This window comes from Thermobia domestica, chromosome 7, assembly GCF_964235325.1.
Source record: "Thermobia domestica chromosome 7, izTheDome1.hap1.1, whole genome shotgun sequence".
Taxonomy (NCBI): domain Eukaryota; kingdom Metazoa; phylum Arthropoda; class Insecta; order Zygentoma; family Lepismatidae; genus Thermobia; species Thermobia domestica.
In genome coordinates this window covers 165,672,161-165,698,197 of record NC_137460.1, presented here as the reverse complement: position 1 = coordinate 165,698,197, position 26,037 = coordinate 165,672,161, and the positions used below count along the sequence as shown (strand labels likewise).

The 26,037-nt window shown below is 37.2% G+C and overlaps 1 protein-coding gene across 12 annotated transcripts in view; it reads right to left on the bottom strand.

Annotated features, from left to right (window-relative positions):
• Positions 1 to 26,037, bottom strand: part of exd (PBX homeobox extradenticle) — a 1,150,921-nt gene that overhangs the window by 408,244 nt on the left and 716,640 nt on the right. For all 12 annotated transcript variants that reach the window (XM_081765552.1, XM_081765556.1, XM_081765551.1 and 9 more), the window contains one exon: positions 20,215 to 20,465. In XM_081765552.1, the coding sequence (XP_081621678.1) occupies positions 20,215 to 20,465 (251 nt within the window). The remainder of the gene's footprint in view (positions 1 to 20,214; positions 20,466 to 26,037) is intronic.

The following is a 26,037-nucleotide window of genomic DNA, read 5'->3' as shown; positions in this document are numbered from 1 at the left end:
TACAGTTTCTTGAATTAGCATACCATTACAATTTATTTGCTTTGGTATTTGTTTACAGTCAGATTTTTTAAAAATGTTCCAAAAATATGAGCTGTTCTTATAAATACTATTTTCTAAGCCTGAATATTAAGATTTTCTTAAATAATAATAATAATAATAATAATAATAATAATAATAATAATAATAGAACTTTATGTGGGTTGACAACACTGTTAATCTTATTGTATTATGAACAGGCTAAACAATATTTTCCCCCATGTCGATATTTGCATCGTACGAAATTTCACCATCAATTTAATGGAGACGCTTGAAGCTGGAAAGACACCTCAGATGCTGGGTTGGCAACGATCACGCGGCAATCGCAGCGCACGGCTGTTTGTGCTGCTGTTAGTACAAACCTTATACGAGCAGTAGAGTTGGAGTGTGTAGTAAACTGAACAAACGGTTAGAGTGTAATATGTGCAACCTCTCTGATTTCCAAAGAGGGCAAATTGATAGCGCTCATGTATGTAATGCACGCGTGGTGAAAGTACTGAGTGTGTAGGTGCATCGCGAAGTACAGTGTCCAAAACAGGGTGGAAAAAAATCATGATTTTTTTTAAATAAAAATCATTTTTGTTGATTTTTTTTATTTAAATCGATTTTTTTGATTTAAATCAAATCTTTCTCCTGGTATAATACAAGTCGCGAATTGAAGATAAAGCGTTAGGAATTAGTATTAAATGCTAATTATGCCATTTAAGTGAAAGTATTGGGGTTGAATTTTGAATTATCCCCAATCGTTAACCTATATCAATCCCAAACAATGTTTCTTAACCCTTTTAAATTATGGCTCTTTTTAAAGGTAAATTATAGACTTTCAGTCAAGCAGCTACATCACCATCCCTATTTATCCTGGGATCATGGTACATACATCACTCTCTTTAGAATAGAACAGCTTTTGAAACGGTAACATTCACATTTCCTTGTGTCCCTGAAGCGGGAAATTTTGAGAGTAATCGGCATTTTTTTAAACTTTTTTATTTTTTTTAATTGGTCCCCTCTGGATACCTCTGTGTTACAGCACGGATCTCAAAATCAACTGGGAAATGCTAAGGGGTGTACTACATGTGTGTACAAAATTTCAAGCTTCTCTTTTGAGTAGTAAGAGTGAGGAAACTATTTAACAATGAGCTAAGAACATTCCCACAATGCCCCAGATGACCCGGATTTAATATAAAAATTTTCTCAGACATCCCTATTTATTCTAAGATCATGATTTGTACATTATTCTCTTCAGAATAAAACATATTTTCAAACAGTACCCTTCAAATGTCTCCATCATGCATCTGGGACGGGTAAATCACGAAAAAAGGAATTTTCTGTTAAAAATGTCTTCTTTTTTTTTAAATTTTACCTCTGTGGACCCCTTCCCCTGTTTTAAGACAGAGATTTGAAACAAATCTGAAAAATACTGAGGGGTGCACTGAGTAAATGTGCTAAATTTCAATCTTGTAGGTGCAAAAGTAAGCCCGTGAAAAATAATAATCCCCAAATACCCCAGATTCCCGTATAAAACTGGATCTCAGGTAACAGTTTCCTGAGACATCCCTATTTATCCTAGGAGCATAGTATGTACATCATTTTCTTCAGAATAGAACAGCCTTTCAAGCGGTACCATTCATATGTCTTCATTTGAGACGGGAAAAATCACGAAAAAAGCTATTTTTGTTAAAATATCCTTTTTTAAACATTTTTGCCCCTCTGGACCCCGCTGTTTCCACGCAGAGATCTGAAAACCTCTGAAAATTATTAAGGGGTGCACTGAACGAGTGTGCAAAATTTCAGTCTTCTGAATGCAAAATGTAACCCGCCAAATAATAATAATAATAATAATACCCATAACAAAAAATATCTTTTTAAATTTATGACGTCATCACACACTATGCCTCAACGCAGAAAGGCGTTGCAGGGTAGGCAAAAACCATGGTTTTTATTGAAAAAAAAAAAATCAGTTTAAACCAGTTTTTTTTTTTTTTTTAAATTAAATAATTTACTCTATGCATTTATATCACATATGAACAGAAATAAGTTTGTTTCACTTTGGTGTTATTATGCAACAACCGCGTTGTGCTGGAACGGATCACATAAGCTTAAAGCGGAGTCCAAACCGTTTCTCGACTCTTACATCCAAAACAAATTGTCCTCCATTTGAACTTGAAAACTGGACTAATTGGCCACAAATGCAATACGTCTGCCGACTCACTCACGAAGGACTCCTGATACGTTGTACTGATTTTTACATACTTTTCATATAATTGTCTAATTGTCAAGAGTCATTTCAGAAGGACAAAAAGATAAACAGTTGCACAATTGAAACCATTATACAGAATTACATATGGACAGTTTCAAAATACTGCAGAATACAGAACTAATTTAGTCCAAATTAGTTCACTACGACTTTGATTAGTCCAAGTTAAAGAAATACAACGACGTAATTTTCATATCAGTAAGAAAAGTGAATAAAAATAAGAATTATTTGAGTCGACTTTGGCTCTGACCCATTTATACATAAATAGATACCAAAGATATTTCTGATTTCAGTAAATGCCTCTCGGGGGGTATGTATGATCCCCCTTCCCCAAAGTACGATATTTTGATGTATATTATCAATAGTAAACATTACTAAAACGATACAATATTTAGAATTTTCCTTTGATTGCAACAATAATAATAAACTATTTAAAAAATCACAAAAGAAACATTCATAACCTTACAAAAAAGTTGCTTTTGTAGTATAGGGCTAATTTCTTTGAGTAATGAATGGGGAATTTAAATTTGAATATAATAGGAATAATATGCGGGAGTGACATGCGATAACCCACTAATGTGTGTGTTGAAGATTTTACGAAAACTTACACTTTTACAAACATTTTTCGTTTTTTCATGGTTTAAACCAGCCAACCCTGCGTGAAAGCATACGTAACGTGTTCTAAAATGCCTCCAGCCTTACAGAAAACGAAGTAAAATGCTTTATTGGTACTTTTTAAATTGAATAATGAAGATTCTACCATGTCACCTAAAAATAGGTGATATAATTTAAAACGTCAAGCATTAAGGAAAAAGTACAGCAACGTTTATCAAAGAGACACTTTTTTTTTTTTTTTCACAAAAGTTACTGATATTTGGCAGGGGCCTATTTTTAAAAACTCAGAACCAGCTTGCGGCATGAAATACATAAATTTCGCCTAAAGTTATAAAATTAACAAAAAAATTGGACAGGGGATAGGACCCCTCTAAAAACGCCCTATTATCTGAGGACAAACAAACAGACACGCACAAAAAAGAATTTTCGTCTTAAATGTCAATGGTGATTTCCCCGTTGGAATAGTTAACGATTTTAAAACCCAAACCCAAGGTTACGAAAAGAAGAAAGAAGGATTGCTCCGTTACCTGTTCAAAACGGGATTTTCCCTAATCATCCTCTGCATGACACTTGTTTTCATACCATACTGTACATTTGAGTCTCATTGTATTATGATTATTAACTTCCATAATCGAAATAACAGAACAGAAACGGGATTTTACTTATCTTCATTTTAAATTAATTTATTTAGGAATTCGATTTAAATCAACGATTTTTATTAAAAAAAAATCAAGTGATTTAAATCTTGATTTAAATCAGACTGATTTAAATCAATCCACCCTGGTCCAAAATGATTACTTTCTACAAAACACGCAGCAAAAACAGACGAAGAACAATGGTTATAAACTCATTGACAGGTTCCGCCCAGCATTAAGGCCGTTTGACACTCAGAGTTTTAGGATTTAGATTTCTAGGCTTTCGGCACCTACGGCCATATTGGCCCGTCACTTTTTTTTTTAGGAATGACGTCCCTCGGTGAGCACCTTATCCGGGGAAAGGGAAGGACGCGGGCTGGGACCTATCTCGCACTCACTCGGACTCGCGATCACCTGTCTCAACTGGGCTCGCGCTCGCGATCATTTCTTTTAACTGAGCTCGCGCTTACTCGGGCTCACGTTTCCTTCTCGCGCTCACGTATTTCATTGGGGCTCGCGCTAGCTTGCACTCGGGCTCACTTGTCTCAGTTGGGCTCGCGCTACCTTATTTCGCTGGGGCTAGGGTTTGCTCGGGCTCGTTTCCAATTATTGAGTCTGAGTCTGGTTGAGCGCAAGTTCCAGCTCGCAAGCATCGAGTTCGGCAGTTTGGACATCTGTGAAATGGGGTGTCGAACACAAGCTCACCGATAGCAAACAAAGTAACTTGAGAGACTTATAAAATCCACCGAATATTGAAATCTAGGCTTTGTCTACTACCTAAGCAGAAAATGGAGCTACTATCTTAGATCACTTATCAGATACAAAAAAAGAAATAATAATAATAATAATAATAATAATAATAATAATAATAATAATAATAATAATAATGACGTTGCGGAGTTGTGTTGTATTACAAGTGGGCATGTAATAAAATGCCCCGGATATTAAAATCTAGCCTCTGACTGTAATTACAAAAAAGGCCTAATAACTCAGTAGAAAGTAGAGCTACTAACGCCGTATAGTAATTATCAGATATCAGAATAAAATAGGGATATTGCAAGTTTAATTTGTTAAGCATAGGCGACAGTAGGCCTAATTTTGGCTCTTGAAACCATTGTTTTCTTATAGGCCGGACAATTCATCACTGCATTAAATATATATATATCCCTCCCTTCCTCCTCCCCTAGGTTCTACCATCAAAGTGAAACAAACTCTAAAGAAACTTTCCAGGATCGAACCTAATACATGTTAAAAATTTGATTGAGATCGGTTCAAGAGTTATTAAGTCACGAACTTAGGCGTTTTTATTTTTATTTATATTGATATTTGTACATCTCCCCCTCCTCCAACCCTACATTGCTCCGTCGACGTGAACTGACAGATAACATTCTAGGCTTAAAACTCATGTCAAAAATTTAATCGAGATTGGTCGTTTGGTTCAAGTTAAGTTTTATTTATTATTTTATAACTCCCCCTTTCCCCTTCCCTAAGTTTTACCGTTAAAGTGACCTCATCTATGTTGAAAATTTGATCGAGATCGGTCAGCTGGTTCATGAGATTAGGAGTCGCAAAAATAGTCACTTTGAATTTTGTAATATATATTTATTGTAGTATAATGTTATATCGTTCAATCCTCGATGTGCCGTATACCTAAGGAGGCTAAAAGTTATATTAATAAACAATTACTCAATGTATAAGCATCCGACCATCAAATCAAACTTGCGGTCACATGCATTAAGTTGTTGTCAATGTCATGAAAATGTTATTTCGATACTAGTTTCAAGAGTACAAATTGAAAATTTCCAACGGATGCTTGAGTCTCGGAGCCAAGGCCATACCCATGTAGTCGACAACTATGGTGTACGGTATTACCGATGTTCAATACTACATTTCTCTTTAGTTTTGGAAGAACACCACTAATATGCTTTGAAATGAAATGAAGTATCTAGTTTAACGTTCCATGATTGTGCACCAAGGCTAAGGAAGACAGTGATGATGAGAAATGACTGAAATGGTGGAATGAAGAAAGTAGGAGGAAACGAAAAAATACCGAGAAAACCAACGCACACGCTGTTTGTCCACCAAAAAAGCTCACCTGTGTGGCTTGAAAACGAGTAATATCTACAGAAAACGCGAACCAATTCAGAAAACGACATACTGTTGTTATAAGCTACAGGGGCAGATCGATTCACACGCATTGCATAAACTACTGGGAACACATTCACTCCAGCAGCATTTTTGCTGAAGCCAAAATATCCATCTCCTCCTTTTTTACATTATATATAAAAAAATTCAAGTAGTGCCGGTAGTTGTGCAAGACCTGCGAAAGTCTTGGTCTTGGTCTTGGTCTTGCATGTAAAACTCTTGCAAAAACTGCAAGACCAAGACTCTTGCGCTCATCACTAGCTGCCGTTGGGCTTCCAGACAAACACTCAAACAAATCTTTCTTGTTTACTAATACTAAGCTTTTTCTGGTTCCTAAGTAGTTGTTTCGTTCTTAGCAAATAAGAAAGAGATTCATTTGATGAGTATTGGTCTGCAAGTATGATGACGCCTTAAGACTTGAACTCTGCAACATTGTAAATATTTTATTCTGATATCTCCTATCTGACATTAGTCATATAGCTTGTTTTCAATTGAGGAACTAGGCCTACTAGTAGCCAAAGAACAGATTTAAATATCCGGAGTATTTTATTATAAGTTCTTCAAAGCCCACCCATGTTTAACACATTAAACCATGCAACGTCCTTATTATTTTATTCTGATACTTAATATACGATTAGTAGCTCTATTTTCTACTGAATTAGGTATACTACTAGTCAAACTACATTTTAATACCTCTTCATACCCATCATACGTTTTTCTAAAGCAAAATGAAATATATCTCAGATACTTTCAGCCATAGTAAAAGAAACCAGGAGATAACCTTTCACCAAAATTTCGTTTACCGATATTTGTGCTGCAAAATGTCCTGCACCGAAAGTTTCAGCACAATGGAGGGAGTTGGCTTGCTTTCTTCAGTAAAAGAAAGTAGTATTCTTTTCTTTGTCCAAACCTGTTTTCAATTTATATTTTAATATTCAAAATCTACTTCATATTAATATTCAAAGCCCAGTGTTTATACTTGTCATATTTTCCGTTCGCCATTTTTCCGTTGCTTATTTTATTCAGGTTTATTTTCCTCTGCAATTAGTAAACCTATAAATGTAATTAGTTATCATTATTGTATTCTTTATTACATTGATTATCTTATAATACAATTATATTATTAGTGGAGAGCTTATGTCCGCGACCCTATGAAATGGGGTGATTAATGGCGTACTTCCCGCTCCAATTTCCTACCCTGATATATTTGTTAAAATTAGTCGGAATTTACTAACTTTTCCTGTTTTTGCGACAGACCAAAATACACCTATCAAAATAGATTTTTTTTTTTAATATTGTTAGTCAATTTCCTATCAGTTTTCGTTGTTTCTGTTTCCATCTGTGGGTTAAATGTTAGAACCAGAAATAGCTCTCCTCTCCACTGAATAAAGTTTACACTTGTAATAAAACAAGGCTGTGAAATTATCACTAATCGGAGTTTGAATCTCTGCGGTTCAACGCTCAAGCGCCGTTCTGTTACAATACCGGTGAATCTGATCTTTGCGCTATACAATGGTAAAGTGTTTGTCATGGGCCAAATTGTGATGAATTTAAATTCAATTATCATATATAATTATTTCTTTGTTGACTTTCAGACATTTTTCAGCGGAAAATAGGATGAAATGTCAAAGTCTGAAATTAAAGTAAAGTAGACCAAAGTAAAGAGAAGTCTAAAATTGTCCATATAATTAAGCATCCCGTACAAATTTAAAATTCCCAAGTAATTAAGCTTACAGTACAAATTTTACGTCCATTTTCCTCACAACTTTATGACGTGATACTCTTATGCTCTGAAGGCTCCATATAATAAACACAAGTTTCAGCAATTTTTATTTCTCAATAATTGCTTTTCAATTTGTTTCTGAACTAATATACGTAGATTCCGATTATTTTTAGAAATCAACCCTATATATAGAAAATGCCCCTTCCCCCAATAAAAGAGAGTTTTAAAAAATGATATTGAGATTAGGGCCCAACTATGTATATGCCAAATGTTATTTCAGTTGACTTTGCAATATGATGATGATGATCTCACACATATACTTATATTCATTTTTTTAAATATAATAATTCATACATTATAGGTGATTCAAAACATTTTTCCAGTAGTTAGCCCCTCTAGAAACTCTCAGGCTGTGTCTGGAAAGTCAAGAAGTAAGTCCTACTATTATTATTACAATTGCAAATATGGTCAACTAGCAGCGTTCACCCCGCTTCGCTGCGGTCACCCCGGAACGCAATAAACTTTGTTACTTGTTAGATAATTTTTACTTTTTCGCTTTCAAGTGATTTATAGCGCCTGTCAGTTATGTTAACCCGCCGAGTCACAGGGTCATGCGGGTTGCATATAAATACGTTTATTTTTATACCTATGATGAACTAATAACAAAGGATTTGTACGTATGGACACCTGAATGGTCAATTATCTCAAGACACTGGTAATTGAAAATTAAAGTGATATGATAAAAACCATCTAGGGTCCACATCCTAACAACCCCCCAAAAATGAAAGAAATCGGTTCAGCCGTATTAGCGTGATGAGCGGAGAAAGGATTTTTTGTACGTATGGACACCTGATTGGTCAATTATCTCAAGACACTGGTAATTGAAAATTAAAGTGATATGATAAAAACCATCTAGGGTCCAAATCCTAACAACCCCCCAAAAATGAAAGAAATCGGTTCAGCCGTATTAGCGTGATGAGCGGACAAAGGATTTTGTGCGTTCTCTTTTATATATATAGATTGCCTGAAGTTCTGTAAGAGTGCCTGAAGTTCTTTCTTTAATAGAAACAAGTGAAAACAGAAGAAAAAGCAAGGCCTTGAAAATAAAATGTAGACAAATTCATCAGGGCTCAGAAGCTGTCTACCTAGATACAATGCACTGAGCAGAATGGGTCGGTTGGATCGGTGGGTCAGCGCAACACCACCTGTGGTGTTGGTCAGCGTCGGTCAGAATGGGGCACGGTGGGTTGTGTGTCGCAGTGAGTCACACCCTGCTACCCCACGACCGACTTACAAATCTTGATATAATTGAACCAATGACTCACTCCATCTCTGGACTGCAGACGCGGATAAAGCAGTCATATATTCATCTTAACCTTCTTGACTTTACTTAACCTCCACTAATTTAAGTTAATCTACAAAAAATGCAATAAAGCAATTATTAATAACAATTACAAACATAAAGAAATGTATTTTGAAAAAAATAAAAATCAAAGTGAAGATGCCGAGATTTGAACCAGGGTTGCTCAAGAAGCAGACATCTTATCGACTTACCCACGGCAGAATTTGTAACTTTTGGTTTTGAAGCTTAACAACGCTACGAGATGTCGTTACTGTTGCGACGACTTCCTTCAAGACCCATTTCGTAAATTTACGCAAAACTATTTTAATCATTAATCAATCCGATATATAGTTCTGTCCGACACTTCGTACAGGACGGACCTTCCTCTTCCGTCAGCAGTAACCAGTTCACCTGTGAGTGTCGTGGTGTGAAAGTGGTGCGGTAAAATGGGCGACCTGACAGACTTCCAAAGAGATATGATTGTTGGTGCCCGTCTGGTTGGAGCTTGTGGCAACAGTGGCGAACACTGTGGGGGTATCGAAAGGCACTGTGTCTAATGTCACGAGGGCATACATAATTCATGGGCAAACGACGTCTGCAAAGCACAACAGTGGTCGAAAGACAATCCTGAGGGCATTAAAACGGATTGTAGCAGCTAAAAAGAAGACCACTGCAATGAAAATCACGTCTGAACTCAATTTCGGCCTACAGAACCCGGTTTCATCGAAAACGGTGCGACGGGAACTTCATAAAATGCAAATTCATGACAGGGCCGCTATCGCCAAACCCCTGGTCACAGCAATAAATGCGAAGAGGCGTATCCAGTGGTGCAAGGACCACAAAGCGTTGACTCATGAGCAGTGGAAACACGTAAGGTGGTCCGATGAATCTTGTTTCCAACAACCGGTCGTGTTTACGTATGGAGAACACCGTCGCAGGCCTATGATAGAAGCTGTCTGGTCCCAACGGTACAGCATGGGTACTGGGTCTGTTACAGTATGGGCAGTGATAACGTGGTCTTCCGCAGGTCCCATCATAGCCCTGCATGGGATGATGAATGCTAAGGCGTATGAGGCCATTTTGGGGGACCAGGTTCTACCCATGGCCCAAATATTGTTCCCTGATAGTGATAGCATTTACCAAGATGATTTGGCACCCTGCCACGCTGCAAAAACTGTGAAATCATGGTTTGAGGAGCATGACCAGTAGCTATCACACCTCCCCTGGGTCCCACAATCACCAGACCTGAACACCATTGAGCCATTGTGGTCTGAGTTAGAAAGGCGTGTTCGGTCTCATTACCTTCCACCAGCATCTCTTAAGAAACTGGAGCATGTTTTGGAGGAACAATGCAATGGTACAAAATTCCACACACCACGATTCAGGAGCTGTATACGTCCATTCCAAGTTGGATCCAAGCTGTTTTGGACGCAAAAGGAGGCCCCACACCATACTAGGTATGATTTTCACACTTGCAAACGTTTTAGATTTTTTTTTTTTTGTCTAAAACCTGTGTATATATATAGTGTGTTTCAGATAAAACGTCCAGTGCTTATAAATCCGAACCGGTTGAGAATAAAAAGATGAAACAAAAACTGAGATAGGAAAAGGTCATAGGGCGCATCACATGGTGTTGTTGTGGTGACTCCCAGGGCCCTCCTTCAAGGAGGCCCAGGGGCCAACTTCAAATTTTCAAATAGGAACATGTATTGATTCATACCTCATTCAATAGTACTTGAAAAACGAAACAACTTTTGTAGGAAACAATTTTCGATTTGGGGCACCGTTTTCAAAATGGCCGCAAAAAGTCCTGTATCAGTTTGAAGTTGGCACCTAGGCCCCCTTCACTGAGTTTCCTGAGGGTCACCACAACAACACCACTTGATATGCTTTATCATCGTTTCTATCTCAGTTTTTGTTTCATCTCTCTATTATCAGCCTTTTCTGATTTAGGCCTATAAGCACTAGACGTTTTATCTGATACAGAACCCACTTTTTGCGGCCATTTTGAAAACGGTGGCCCAAATCGAAAATGGTTTCCTACAAAAGTTGTTTCGTTTTTCAAGTACTATTGAATGAAGTATGATTCAATACGTGTTCCCATTTGAAAATTTGAAGTTGGCCCCTGGGAGTCACCACAATAACACCATGTGATTCGCCCTATAACATTATCCTATCTCAGTTTTTGTTACATCTTTGTATTCTCAGCCGTTTCGGATTTATAAGCACTGGACGTTTTATCTGAAACACCCTGTATATATATATATATATATATATATATATATATATATATATATATATATATATATATATATATATATATATATATATATATATATATATATATATATATATATGGGGGGTGGTGTACCAGTAAGCTCCTAAGAGTATAGATTAATTCATTCTTGATTTTAATCTACAGAACAAATGCTTTTAATGAAAACAAGGGGCCTGTTCGCCGTAGATGGCCAAAGGCCGTAAATAAAATTCAAACTTCAAATAGGACTGAGGTAACTCGCGGACAATGGCTGATTTAACAACATGTTTGATAGTAGCGGGTGTAATGCATGATTCAAGAACAGGCTTGATGCGGCCTGTGTAGCTAAGTGGATAGCGTACGCGCCTGTCGTTCTACAGTTCCCGTGTTCGATTCCCAGCTTGGATTTACTGTTACTTTTTTTCAAGGAATTAAACATTGTAAATCATGGGTTTGCGACTGATACTGAAAGAGATTTATTCCATAAAGCGAGAAAAACCTGCGACCGGAGGTAGGGGGAAAGACGCAAACACTGTTTACATGAAGCGTTAAAATTTCATTTATTCCCATGTCTTTCGCTGTTTTCCTTTCATATTTTCTTCTTTTCTCATTTTGTTTCGCTTTTTATACTTTTTCGGTCTCTGTATGATGCATAGTATTATTTTCCTTTTATTTGCATTAATCTCTTAGAACTTAACGTGAATGGAATTTCTGCATATCTCGTGATTGGTTCTCTAAATGATTATTTTATCTGACAATACTTTCTTGCTCCAAAGAAATATCCTGGCATATTATATTTTCGGGCATGTACTTGCTGTCATGTTAGTTGTCCAAGTATCAGACAAACAGTGAGTGAAACTATTCTGCTACTGGAAAAAGCTACAATTTCTTATATATATATATATATATATATATATATATATATCCAACCTTCAGGTTCTAAAGTGTCTGACTGTACAACCAGTCCAGAGGTTACCAAGCAATGACGCCATTTCCAGGACGAAAACGCGACCAATCACATAGCTGAAGCTGTTGCGGTGTGGTTTGAGGAACAGCAACTCCCTCGTCCCGGTAAATCCCGAGACCTGAACATAGTTGAACATCTACGGTCCGTTTTGGAGATACGAATCCGATGCAGACTAAAGCCTCCATCTTCTTTTACGGAACTCACTGATGCACTGCATACAGACTGGTGTAATAGTTGAACTTTTTTTCAGGTCTCCATTAAGTTGATAAATATATAATATTTTATATAGACAGAGCATAATTATGAAAGTCTAAATAGTCATTTGGAATAAATGTATATTTATAGACTACAGCACAACGGAGAAAAAACCGCGAAAAAAATACACGAGCTTCGATTCCCATGAGGTCAAGGAAGTTTGTACTGCGGTCTTCCTTTGCATTCACAATGCGCCTTTTGAAACGCCTTCTGGCTTTTCACATGAACCAGCCAAGTTCCTTCAATTTACAGATCTCAAGACACGATTCTTCCCCCTTGTGCACAGCACACGAGAGGCTGCTAGTCATGAAACATTCATATTTGACGGCGCCGGGCATCCTCTATTATTCAAAAACTGGTTGTCGCTCGAAGTTACTGGTAACGTCGACTAAGTCTTAAAACCCGCCTCTTTTTGAACTTCAACATTATTTTGGAAGATAAAACACTGTCTCTAGCTCCCACTTGTTAGTATGTGGCTTTTATAACTTATTACAGAACCCCGCCTTCGAAAGCCCTCATCTTATTAATCTTTAAAGACAGGTGTCGCACAGCAGATAATTGAAAGGGACCGCTGGGGCCATCTTCCTACTTACAGGCTGAAACCAGAACAAGATTGGCTGCAATCGATTAAAATTGTCTCATGAGACATTTAGACTGTTACGCATAGTGAATGACGGTGAAAACAATGTCTCAGTCAAACTCAACTTGTAGCGCTACGTCAAGGTAAAGCAAATCCTAAAGTTTGAGTAACAAATAAGACGAAAATGAATGAATGAATTGTACAATGTGTGAAAACATCAGTAATAAACATATTATGCACAGTTTGTGAAAACATCAGTAATAAATATATTAATCTGCTATAATTATTATACCTACTACTGTAAATATGCACATACGCACTCAAAACAATAATAACCCTTCCCTATAATACAGATTACTCTGCTGTAATTACCGTATCTAATACTAAAAACAAGCAAAACACCTACATTAAAACAATGGGTGATTTACTGGTTGTGTGCTGTGTGTGCTAAAAACAGCACATTAATGACAAAATCAGAACCTATGGACACTATCACCGAAGAAGATAAATGAAACCGTAACCACATCGACAGGTTATTAAAGACAAAACGCATGCTAACTAGTGTAACTACTTTTTAAATTATGTTTTTCTTAAAATTACGATCCACAAATAATTTTCTGAAAGAACTGGCTGATTGGAGTTCGACGTACTTCTGCAACTCTTAAGATTACATGAGATAAGACCTATTATTTAAATTGGATACGAACTACCACTACAGTCTTTTAACTGACTAGGGTATAATGGGATCGTTAATGTCTCCGTCACGGAAAGACCAGCTGTAGCATATACTACTTCTTATAGGACCGTCAAAGCGTCAACATACAATAACCTAAAAGAGAAATGCGAATAAAACCTAGATGGACACATATAAGATAGTAGTATTATTTTTCTTTTTTGAAAAGCTATCAAAAATAATAAAAATCGATAAAAACATAACACACAAGAGAAAAACTTTAATAAAAGGTATGGGCCACCGCACTGAACGTTCTCGCTCCAATTCTTCAAACTAAATCATGTGCTACAGTTATTAACAAAACATTTTCTTGTGGAATACGAACAACATTCTAAGACGTTTCGGAAAGTTTACTGAAAGAAAACTCATACCCAAAAGTAAACTACCCCTTATAGATTTTCCATAACTAGTAACCTAGGTCATATGTCAGTATTATTAATGAAATATTTATTTATAAAAAAAATAAAATCGCATGAGTGGTATTTTACAAGACTGTGAAAGAAAACACTTATCCCACGAGTAAACTATTCCTTTGGAATTCTCATGGAAGTGATTTATGCATCATGATAAGAATTATAATGAAATATATATTTATGAAATATGGCCAAAATTGCCAGTTTAGTTTTAGAGAAAGTCTGAAACGAAACTCATCCCCAAGAGTAAACTATCTCTTATGATTTTTTTTTTGTAAGGAATAATTTACACAATATGATAAGCTTATTAATAAAATATTTATTTATGAAATACGAACAAAATGGCACGACTCGTTATTTAAAAAATCGTCCGAAAAAAAAATGCTCCCTAAGAATAAACTACCTCTCTCACATTTTTTCAGGACAAATGAGATTTCATATTGTCATGTTATTAATGAAATACTTGTATCTATGAAATAGGAACAAGTCGCCTGAGACGTTTTTGAAAAAAATCGTCTGAAAGAAAACTCGCCCCCAAGAATAAACTACCACTTCTCGAGTTTTCCCCATAAAAATGACACTACATAGAGCCGTTTTTAAGAAACTCTCAAATTTTTATTTTTACTATTAAGTAAACTACCCTAATTTTTACTCACAGGATGATCACCTATACAGTTAACACAATGGCTGGGACTATATTCCTGCCTTTGCACCAGCCGTTTTCTTGTCCCAATCTGCAAAATAGCACACTTCTAGACGTCCTGACATTTAACACTGAGTGCTGGGCTCTGAAGTGCAGGCTTTTCTAAGAATGCTACGCGTTTTGCAACCTTTTAAAAAATTATATTTCAAAATCTAAAAAAGCTAAAATAGTACAACATGCACCGTTTGAAAGTTTAGAGCTTGTTTTTTATTCTGATATATAATATTCTGTATTCCAGTAATATGAGTATGTTGGAAACTTCAAAATTTACTTGAAATTCACAACAAATAAAAAATTTACGAAATATGTTATATACCCTTTGTATGTTACATATCTCATGTTTCTGCTGCTACATAGTCTGGATCATTCTTACAATCGTCCAATAACAACTCTCCTTCTAGCAAATTATCATCAGTGTCGTTCAATTCCCCTTCTAAACTGAAGCGTATTGCATCGTCAGACAGGATCTTTCTCGCCATTTTGACGGTCAAACAATAAGCACATAGTTTTTGAACTCCGACAGTAATAAGCTATTAATTAGGATCTTCACACCATCTATTGACGAAATTCCGAATTACGAAGCCCAAGAAATATTTCAAAATTGCAGGAGCAAAACCATTGAAATACATTTTGAATCAAATCACGTATAAATACGGAATCCACAGTCTACAAAAAGATCAGTTACTCCGTAAAAATACGGAAATAGCACTCAAAGGTGTTAAACCAAAGTAGACAGAATGTACGCACGCACTTTTTAAACAATATCAAGTTTTGTTGAATTCTGCAAGCTTTGGCAGATTGACAGTAAAAAACAGAGTTGGAAGCTGTTCAGCTTACTTCTTAATTTTGATTAGTACAACTTCAATGACATGTTAGCCAGATAACTCCAATTTGATCTCTGTTTCAGTCAAGTTTAGGAAATTCCAACATGCAATTACTCAACGACTGACATTCAACAGACAGTGCCGTTTTACTGAAACGTGAAGCAGTCCACTGAACTCCAATTTGAGTAGCTTCTCCGATTTTGATTTATCGTCTCAATTGCATGCCATTTCAGTTTTTCTATGCTTTAACACTGTCAGCTACATATGTGATTATTCCACTATAACAAAAAATTACCTTAATATCGTTTGGATGATTGCATTTTGCATTGAGAGTACTGACATATTTTTCTTTAGTTAGTAGATATTGAACAAGAAATGCCAAAACTTCGTCATTTTGCACACTGTCTACAGCAGCGTATCTTAGGTGTTGACCATGTCATATTTGGACTGTTTATAAGAGGCCGAGGACCGAAATTACAATTTTTAAAACCTATAAATAAAACTAGGAGAAGTTTGAGTGGTCGCCGTACCTCCATATCAGAGCGTATACAAGGAAAATTAAAGCTAAAACTTATCGCAAACTTCTGGGACTCCAATTAATAACTACCGATTATCAGTTTCTGGCATTCGTACAGAAAAAGTATATAGTGTTCGGGGAAAACAAAAGCGGAGTCACTGACAAGATGATTAACCTTTTCAGGACGAACGGCTCAACCCTTGAGCCAGCAATTCAACCCTCTCTAGCTCAGCTCCTAATTAACCTAGAGATATGATTTTGGTATGTATCTCTTTAGAAAGGATGGAACTTTTTAATCCTGTGTATCTCATTCATGTAGTGGGTCCCGCCGTGAAGGGGGAGGGGGGCAAAGTTGGGTGTTTATAGCTTTCCCTCTCTCCCTTCAGAATTTGGGGGAGGTACCCCCCTGATGGAGCTACAAGGATAAAAAATGGCATCCATAGAGACAAATGAACATACTTACTAGCCATACCCAGTCCATGACTTTTGGGCTTGAGAGGGGTGAATAGGAGGGGTATTGAATTTACCCTTTTTCTTATTGTATATTTTCTTATAAAGACAAAAAAAATATTTCAAATTTGAGGAACTCTGGCAACATTGTTATTCATCGTACGCAAGAAAAAAAAAAAACATTTACGACAGATATTTGGGACAATGATACACAAAAGTCAAACCCGTCGGTTCAATACGAATGGAGAAAGAAATTCGGAACCCCACACCTACGTGACACATCCTGTATATTATTCAATATCCACTGTAATGTACTCTAACGTTGACAGCCCTAGCGACATTCCTAATTATCACAGACACACAAACCATACCTCGTTGAAAATCTTATAGAACAGACATTCCAACAAGGTAACTTATTGGAGACAGACAGACAGACAGACACACACACACACACACACACACACACACACACACACACACAGAGAGAGAGAGAGAGAGAGAGAGAGAGAGAGAGAGAAAGGAAAACAGTTATCACCTCAGAACGCACCGTTTTATTTTTAGCCTGATCAAGGTCAGCTATAGTTATCAGTTGAACCTAAGGGTCGTAAATATGCAATACATTTCTTTCAACTCCAAAATCTTCCTGCCGAAGCAAAACGAAAGAAAAGCAATGATCTTTCGACGAACAATGTTAGGTGAACCAATGCGAGTTTATTCTCTGCCGTTAGTAAGATAGAATTTTTCTGCATTCCTACTGCACTTACACGGTTTATTTTTTGCACAATTGTTCACAATAACGGGGGTAAATGTGAGAATTATTTTTCTTGCATACGACAAACAACAGTGTTGCCATAGTCCGACAAATTTCGAAAAACTTGATTTTCCACCCAAAATTTTCATTTTTGTCTTCTTCTTCTTTTACTAATTTAGCACAAGAGACACGAAACTTGCCTTGTTGGAATGTGTGTGTTATACGGATTCCAACGAGGTATAGCTAATATGCTTGTGACAATTAGGGGCATCACCAGACTTGCCAATGTTAGCGTATACCACAATCTATCGAACAAAATACAGGATGATTCGCGTAGGTTCGGGGTTCCGAATTTTTTCCTCCATTCCTATTGTACCTAAATCCTTCATTTTTTTATACCATTTTTCCCAATGTCTGGCGTAAATGTAAGAATTTTTTTTTCTTGCGTACGACAAATACCAGTGTTGCCATAGTCGGACAAATTTGGAAAAAATAGATTTTTTCGCAAAAATTTTGACTTGCCTTGTTGGAATGTGTGTGTTATACGGATTCCAACGAGGTATAGCTAATATGTTTGTGACAATTAGGAGCGTGGCCAAGCCTGCCAATGTTAAAGTATACCACAATCTATCGAAAAAATACAGGATGATTCACGTAGGCTCGGTGTTCAGAATTTTTCCCTCCATTTCTATTGAATCTAAAACCTTCATTTTTGATATCATTGTCTCCAGTGTCTGGCGTAAATCTGAGATTTTTTTTTTTTTTTTTTTTTGCTTGCGTACGGTATATAACAGCGTTGCCACAGTCTGACAAAATCTGAAGAATTGTATTTTTGAAAAAAAAAATGATTTTAGTCTTCTTTTACTAATTTGGTCCGAGAGACATGAAAGTTACTTTGCTGAAATGTCTGTTCTATAAGGTTTCCAACGAGGTATGGTTTGTTTATGTGTGACATTTAGGGGCGTCGCCAAGCCTGCCAACGTAAGGATAGACGAAAATTTCTCGGGAAAATAGGAACAGGATGGTTCACTTAGATTCTATCTTCCGATTTTTATTTACCTAGCTATTGTACCTTTGCCCTTCATTTTTTGCTATAATTATTACCAATGTCTGGCCTACAGGTCAGAATATTTTTTTCTAGCGTACGACTAGAAACAGTGTTGCCAGACTCTCACAAATTTCGAAAAAATATTTTTTTCACTTTTTCTTTCTTCTTCTTCTTCTACGGGTTGGGTACGGTAGCCCCAAAGGTTATCTTACTAGAATCTTTGTTTCATAAGCTTTCCAACAAGGTATAATTCATACCCATGGAAGAATTAGGAGGGGTGCTAGGGCCGCCAAAGTAAAGGTCTACGATTTTCTTGAAATCCCTGCCCGTCCTGAAAAGGTTAAATCTTCTAAAGATTTCGTCGAATGTGGTTTCATCTAACCCAAAACAACTAACCTCGCATTTAGAAAAGTTAAGTCGTAAGCCAAGAGCAGATTCCTTCTCATTTATTTGTATTAAGGATGTAAAAACCACCACAGGTTCACCATCAATTGTTCCATCATCTAAGTACCAAATGTTTAGTTCGGTGTCCAGTGATTTAACTAAAGAATAAATAGTTATAGCGAAAAGTGCTGGGCCCAGATCACCTTGTCGTACACCTCTCAGAAAAAACCGTCGAAAAACGGATCATTGCATAGCATTGATGAACATACGGATAAATTGATGGAAAATAATTCAGCACTGCAGCAAGCATAGTATCCCGGCGAAGCTCATTAAATGCATTACGAAAATCCAACTTGACGACCGCCTTAATAAGCACTGTGAAGAGAAGAGAAATAAACCCAAGTTGCGTGAACAGCTGTCTCGGTACCAAACTCAAAGCTGATGGAGGAATTAAAAAAAAAAAAAAAAATCTTAACCTGCTCACGTATTCTAAGGCATACATTTTTCTGATATTCTGTGCCAAATATTCCCAACTGCTATGGGCTGAATACCTTTTTTCTCGGCGCTGTAAGTTTAGCACCGAAAAACTGGGAACTTCCATTGGCACTTTTCCACAAATGATTAAAGTAAATAATCACACAAGGATTTTGAGGTTTTTTTTCTTCAATTCCAGTACTTGACAAGAAAGAAGATCTTTAAGAATTGAAGGACGAGACCCATCTAGACCTCCCGCGCTGCCTGACGGAAAGGAGTTAATTGTGTTTTAAACTTCAATACTCTTGAACTTCTTTGAATACAGTATTATCATCAGGAAGATTCGGTTTCCAGGGTGGGCTGGATGTTTCTCCAACAAGGTCTCCAACGCACAGGAGTCCGAAGCCGCAACCATATCACTAGAAATTAAAAGACAGACTGCTCCAAGAATGTAACCATCGGCAAGTATATTCTATATAATTTTCAAATTGCAAAATTTCTGGTTTGATCGAATTTTTTTATCTTTGTTGAAGGCCAGGCTAAGACATCATGATCGATACTGCACCAGAGGCGAACTCGTTGCTTCACCCAACATGACAGATTCTTAACTTGATCTCATTGTTTGGGTGCACTTAAAGCAACAAATTGAAATAGACATAGGCTGATCCACCATTTGAAATTATTTGATTTAACACCTCTGTGAGTGCATTATATACCGTTGATCGAGTGCCTTGTGGAACACGTCTTAAAATATGTGTAGAAAAACCTCGTGATATTAATATCTTGCCCTGGTTAGAAATCGGCAAAACTTGTGTGTTGTTAGTGCTGTCAGCAACATTTTCACTTTTACCCTGAAGGCAGCCATTCTTGGTGATACCAGACCAATCATCATCATCACCCGCAATCCGATGTTTCTTACCAATATGTATAGCGAAGCTTCTTGCACCTACATAATGCTATTTTAAGTTATTCCACTGTAGAACTTAGATGGTGCGTCATTACGAATAATGCGAACATAGCAGAGTAGTTACTTAAACGCATTTAGATATTGAAAGGAATGTCTTTATCTGCCATAGTTAAAAAAGAACAAAGAAAAATTTGTACTTACCTGTTCATATTTCTCTAGCTCTTGGTGGTATATTTGCCGAATTTGAGCCAACTTGGCACGATAGTCCGAGTGTTCGATGGCATTGTCTGGCTGTCCCGGCCCGCCCGACGCTGCTGCAGACGCATTCGCTGCCGCTCCTGCCCCTCCACCTTTTTCAGGGCCAGCGACACCTTCTGCTATTAACATGTTGTCCAGTCGCATCAGCTGCGGGTCCGGGGGTTCCTCCTCTTGCGTATTCCGGAGACTAAGAACTGAAAGAAACAATAATTGATATTGTATACAACTGCAATTTACGAATATTAAAATTAAGCTATAAGGTTAGTCACGTAAGTTGTTTTCTATCAGTGGCTTAGAGCGTGAACATCCCCAAATTACAGTATTCACATAGTACTGTAGTTTATGAAACATTTCCAAGTTAATTGCAATAAACAGGACATATAGTGATTGAAAATATTCTCAAGCCTGAGCGTATTTCAAGAGGAAAAAATAATAAAACTGAATCCTATTCAGAAATCAGTATGGTTTCCAAACAGTAACATCAAATGTTACTGAGAAAATTTGTTTATAAAACCACAGTTAAACAACCAAACGGTAATTACAGTACACTTGGCTAGAGCATTTAACGGGTATTTCACAAAAATGTCCAATGCAAACTTTTCATGTTGCATTGCTCAATTTTCAAGTCACCTTTATTTAGTAGCTACTTAAACAACAGAGAACAGATTGAACGAATTTGCGAAGCCTCAAAATAATGTTAGAACTGTAAAGTATGGAATGTTCCTAAGGTAACTTGTGAGATATGTGACCTTAAAAATATAGTGCGCAATCGTTCCTCTATGGTACTCTTACAACTTCTCGCAAGACATGGGATGAATCATTCTTGAAGCGAAGCGGAAGTCCTAACAGAGAAATTCCAATTATGAATCAATAACAACAAGCTAATGCTAGATGTTGAAACACTAAACGCTTGACATTCTCTTCTGCTTTTATTGGGCAGCTAATAAATAAATCACTCCAAATTGCATAATTTTGAAAAAATGATAAGGTGTCATTCTAAAGATCTTCCTATTGAAGGAAACGCAAAACATTTATATATAGATCAAGAAAAAGAACTGCCTTTATCTAACTATGGGCAGGTGTGTTAACAGGAGTGGCCTTCCCCTTCCAATCCTTAACTTACCCACCCTGCTATGAGCAGAGTTATTATCTTAGGGCTACCGCTCACTGGCAACATTTTGTAGGGCAACTATCTTGTTGCTCTGGCTAAATGCATTGAGTCTTATGGGAGTCCGCTCACTGAGGCGACGGCGACAGAAAAGTTGCCGAGGTATCTCCAAGTAGAAAGGTAAAAAATAAATGTTTTCTACAAGTTTTTTCACGTAACAGTTCGTTCCGTGTGTAGCGCGTGAAAAGAAGTGTTCCGAATGGAAACTAATAAATTTTTTGATTAGTGACTAGCATGTCTTTAACTAGTGATAAAGACTATGAAAACCTATTCTAAACCTTCCTCCTCTGGATCAATATGTTTCTAATTAATTTGTGACATATCTCGCAAGTTCTCTTATAGTTTAAAAGAGCATTAAATCCCGGTATATAAATTAGTATTTTACTCCTCATAATCAACATCTTCTCGTTCTACTTGCTTATTTGTTTACGTATTTATTCAGTTTTACACTCTTAATTATTACATTTTAGTTGCGTTGACAAAGCAGATTGCGTAAGTCACTCATTACCGTAACCAGAATATATGTATAAAACATAAAAACTTACATCTTTCAAGCTTTTGTATTATCTCAATTTATACATAGAATTTCCCTGGTTTACACTGTTTTACAGTAGACAGCAATGAAAGGTGAGAGACTAAGAAGCTATTCTAGCTGCGAAGTTTATTTTTCCGCGAAAGTGTGTTTTCCAGCTGTCTCTCGAGACCTGCTAGTCCTTTCTTTGTATCCACATGCCAACAGTGGCACAGACCGGGAAAGCAGGTTCGGGATGTAGTGGGAAAAACAGGAGGAAAAAAGGAGCCATTGGTCCCTTCCATTATTCACTTATTTTCCAATACCCGCCCGACCCAAACGGTGGCCATTAGAGGATTGGGAATATTGCCGCGCAGGAGCTGGCTCCACTAATTTGGCTTTCCTCCTCCAAGTTTCTTTCATCCCTGCCTGGCTCAGGCGCACGAGAGACGAATGGGGATAGAAATTCCACCGCCCTCTCTTCCCTCGACAACCGCGAGAACGCAATGGAAGATCAGGAAGCCCTAGGCATTAAGAAAATGGGTTTCTTCGAAATTTATACGCGCGAAGACTCCTCTGCACAAGGATGCTTTCCTCATGGTTACTATGTGCACGCGGAACAGAGAGAAGAGAAAAACAGGGTGGAGGGGATTTCCCAATGGGGTTCCCTCTACACGTTTTCTCCAACCGACCTCCCATTGGTCTAATCCTGAAGGCTTATACCCGTAACTTCCAATGTTTGTGATGACGAGGGAAGATTGGGATGTACGGGTAATGCGGATTATGTAAGGCTTTCGCTGTGGAAGGGAATTTAAAAGAGGCGGAAAAGGAGCGTCTTAAGGCATGAACGAACACAGAAACTTGCTGCACTAGTGTGTTGCAAAGTTCATTTTCAAGGCGTCTAAGTCTCCATACTCAAACGTATTGCACATAAAAATAATTACGTTTCACACATAAGTCCCTCATATTTTGCTGTATAACGCATGGAAAAGGATTCCTAACACCAAGGGAAGTCAAAAAGTATGGATTAACCTTGGTGCAGGAATGCTAGCTTTCAGAGCAATGACCAGTCGAAAATTTATGGGAAAAATAATAGCAACAGAAAAGAGAGAGACATAAGTCAAGGGAAAGGTCAGATCTAAGTCGTGGAAAAGGAAATGTTTATTATTTTAAATCATAGATGCTATTAATACACGACGTCGTATCGAATGTGGTGCAGGGGCACAGCAAGGACAACCACTTAAGAGAATTCCTGGAATATGCTTATAAAAAAAAAGCTCAAAAAGAAACTAAACAATAATCAAGTACAATATTACAATACTTACAATCCGAAAGAAGTAGATAAGATACTTTTTGACTAATTTATTTTGTCTCAGTACTGACTAAACTCTAAAGAGGAACAAGAATTAAATTTGACATGTAGGCCTATATCTTCTGAGTATGTGGTTTAGCAATTTGCGAAAAATGCTGAAATGTTTGTGTTGCTTGGGAGTTAGCATATTTAAAAAAAAAAAAAAAAAATGCACTTGTTATGAATATACATCACTTACACGGGGAGAAATTGAAAGTCAGAATCTTTAACAAAGAGTTTGCTACTACCACTAGCAATATTATTTTCAGGTATTTTTTCCTGCGCTCTTCTTCATAGCAGTATAGCAGTGAAACTCACGACAAGATGCGATTGTTTTGAAGGGAAACAAACAATAAACACCACACGGAACCACAGACTATCAATACAGATAAACCAAACGTGATAAAACAAAGATAAGAGATATTGTTATTACCGCAGAACATCAGTAGCGTCATCAGTGGGGGGAAAGAGAGGAGGCAAGAAAAAATTTGGGGAGGGGAGGCAACCACACTTGTTTTGCTTTGATTATTATTATTATTATTAGGGATGCGCACGAGTCGCGATTTATGTCTGTCTCGACTCGTCTCGAGAAAATGTCTCGACTCGAAAATATGTTTGTCTCGACTCGACTCGAATTCGAGTCGAGACGTCTCGTAATTCGAGTCGAGACAAAATATACGAATTAAAATATGTTAAAATATACACACATATCAGCCAGACCATTATGACTACCTACCTAATTGTCAGTATGTTGACCTTTGGCACGGATAATAACAGCGACACGTCTTGGCATACACGCAATGATCCTTGGTAGCGCTGGAGAGAGTTGACACCACGTATGCACATACAGATTACCTAATTCCCGTAAATTCCAGGAAGGGGGACGATGAGCCCTGACGTCATGCTCAATCACATCCCAGATGTGTTCGATTGGGTTCAGATCCAGCGAGTTGGGGACCAGCACATCACTTGGAACTCGCTCCTGCGCTCCTCGAACCACTCAATCACACTCCTGCCTTGTGCCATGGTGCATTATCTTGTCGAAAAATGCTATTACCGTTGGGAAACATGGTCGTCATGAAGGAATGTGCGTAGTCTGCAAGCACTATGCGATATGCCTCGGCCGTCATGGTGCCTTGCTCGAGCTCCACTAGACACATAGATGTTCACGTGAATGTTCCCCAGATAATAATTAAGCCGCAGCCAGCTTGTCTCCGTCCCCCAATACAGGTGTCAAGGAGCTGTTCGCTTGGAATACGACGGATTCGCACCCTCCCATCGTCATGATGAAGTTATTGGGATTCATCAGACAATGCAACGCTCTGCCACTATGCCAAGGTCCAGTGGCGATGGTCACGTGTTCATTTCAGTCGTAGTTGCCGATATCGTGGTGTTTACATTCGCACATAAATGGGTCCTCGGCTTCGAAGGTACATTGTTAGGAGTGTTCGGTGCACTGTGTGTTCAAACTAGTGTTCTGAAGGCCTGGGAATAAACGAAAAATTTGGGTAAAATTGAAATTTTCGAATATTTTCTTATATTATGTTTTCAAAATTAAAACTATTTTGTCTTGTATTGGAATAGGGAAATTTTGTGCATAACTCATCCAAACACTTCAAAGTTAGCACCGTGATAGATCGGAGTTATGGCTACAAATGAAACTAAAATATAATCCTAGGTAGCTTAATTAGTATAGACGCATTAAAATTATCTTTAGCAATTTTATGAAGTTCCCCCTTGATGGCAAGGAAGTGTTAAAATAACGGGACCAGAATCATTTTAGTTAATATATTCAATCAAACATGTATTTTATAGAGATGTCTTCCTTGTTCTATGTAAAATTTCCGGAAATTTTTAATTCATTAGAAAAAAATTAGTTGTCCGGAAATATTAGCAGAAACCGGAAAATAGAATTTAAAACTATTTCTTGGCCTGATGCTAGTCATCTTACTTGCTGTAAGATGTCTGCAGCATATACAGTAGGAAGTCGAAAATCCGAACTAATTGGGACCACATGTACTTCGGATTTTCGAAAATGACCAAGAAAACGCCATTTAGGCTTACATACACTGTACGGTATGTTCTTCTATCGATACAGTGGTTATTCAGTACATACAGTAATTACAATGTACAGTAAGTAATTACAGTACGTACGAAAGGCTACTTAAATTTCTGAAGAACCTGCTCGTACACTAAATTACACTGATCTTGTAAGTCACACTTAAGACTTCCAGGCCTACGAGAAAATAAAAAAATAAAAGTATGTATGACAAACAAATACGTATGAATGAACTTTTGTAAAAACACTGACGTCACACAACATTGACGGACACACTATTGTTTGTTTGTCGCTAGCGATATATTAAGACAAAATGTGAAAAAACTTCTAGGGACCGTGTTCGGATTTTTGACGTTGGGATTATCGACGTCCTACTGTATATACAATGTATTTCGCTAACGGAAAAATACTTAAAGCAACAAGATTTAATTCTACTTTTTAGTTTTCTGATTTCTGGTAAAATCCCTCTTTATTCTTTATATATTTTTCGAATAACAAAAAGAGAGAGGATCTTATTTACATATACACAGATATAATGCACAAGTGAGTAAATTTGAGCAGCGAGAAATATATTAAAGAGTTGAGTATCTGAAACTTCCGTTCGTTATTATTACAGACTAGCAGAATACCCGTTTCTTGTACGGGGAGAATACGTTTCATTTTGGACACAAAGGACA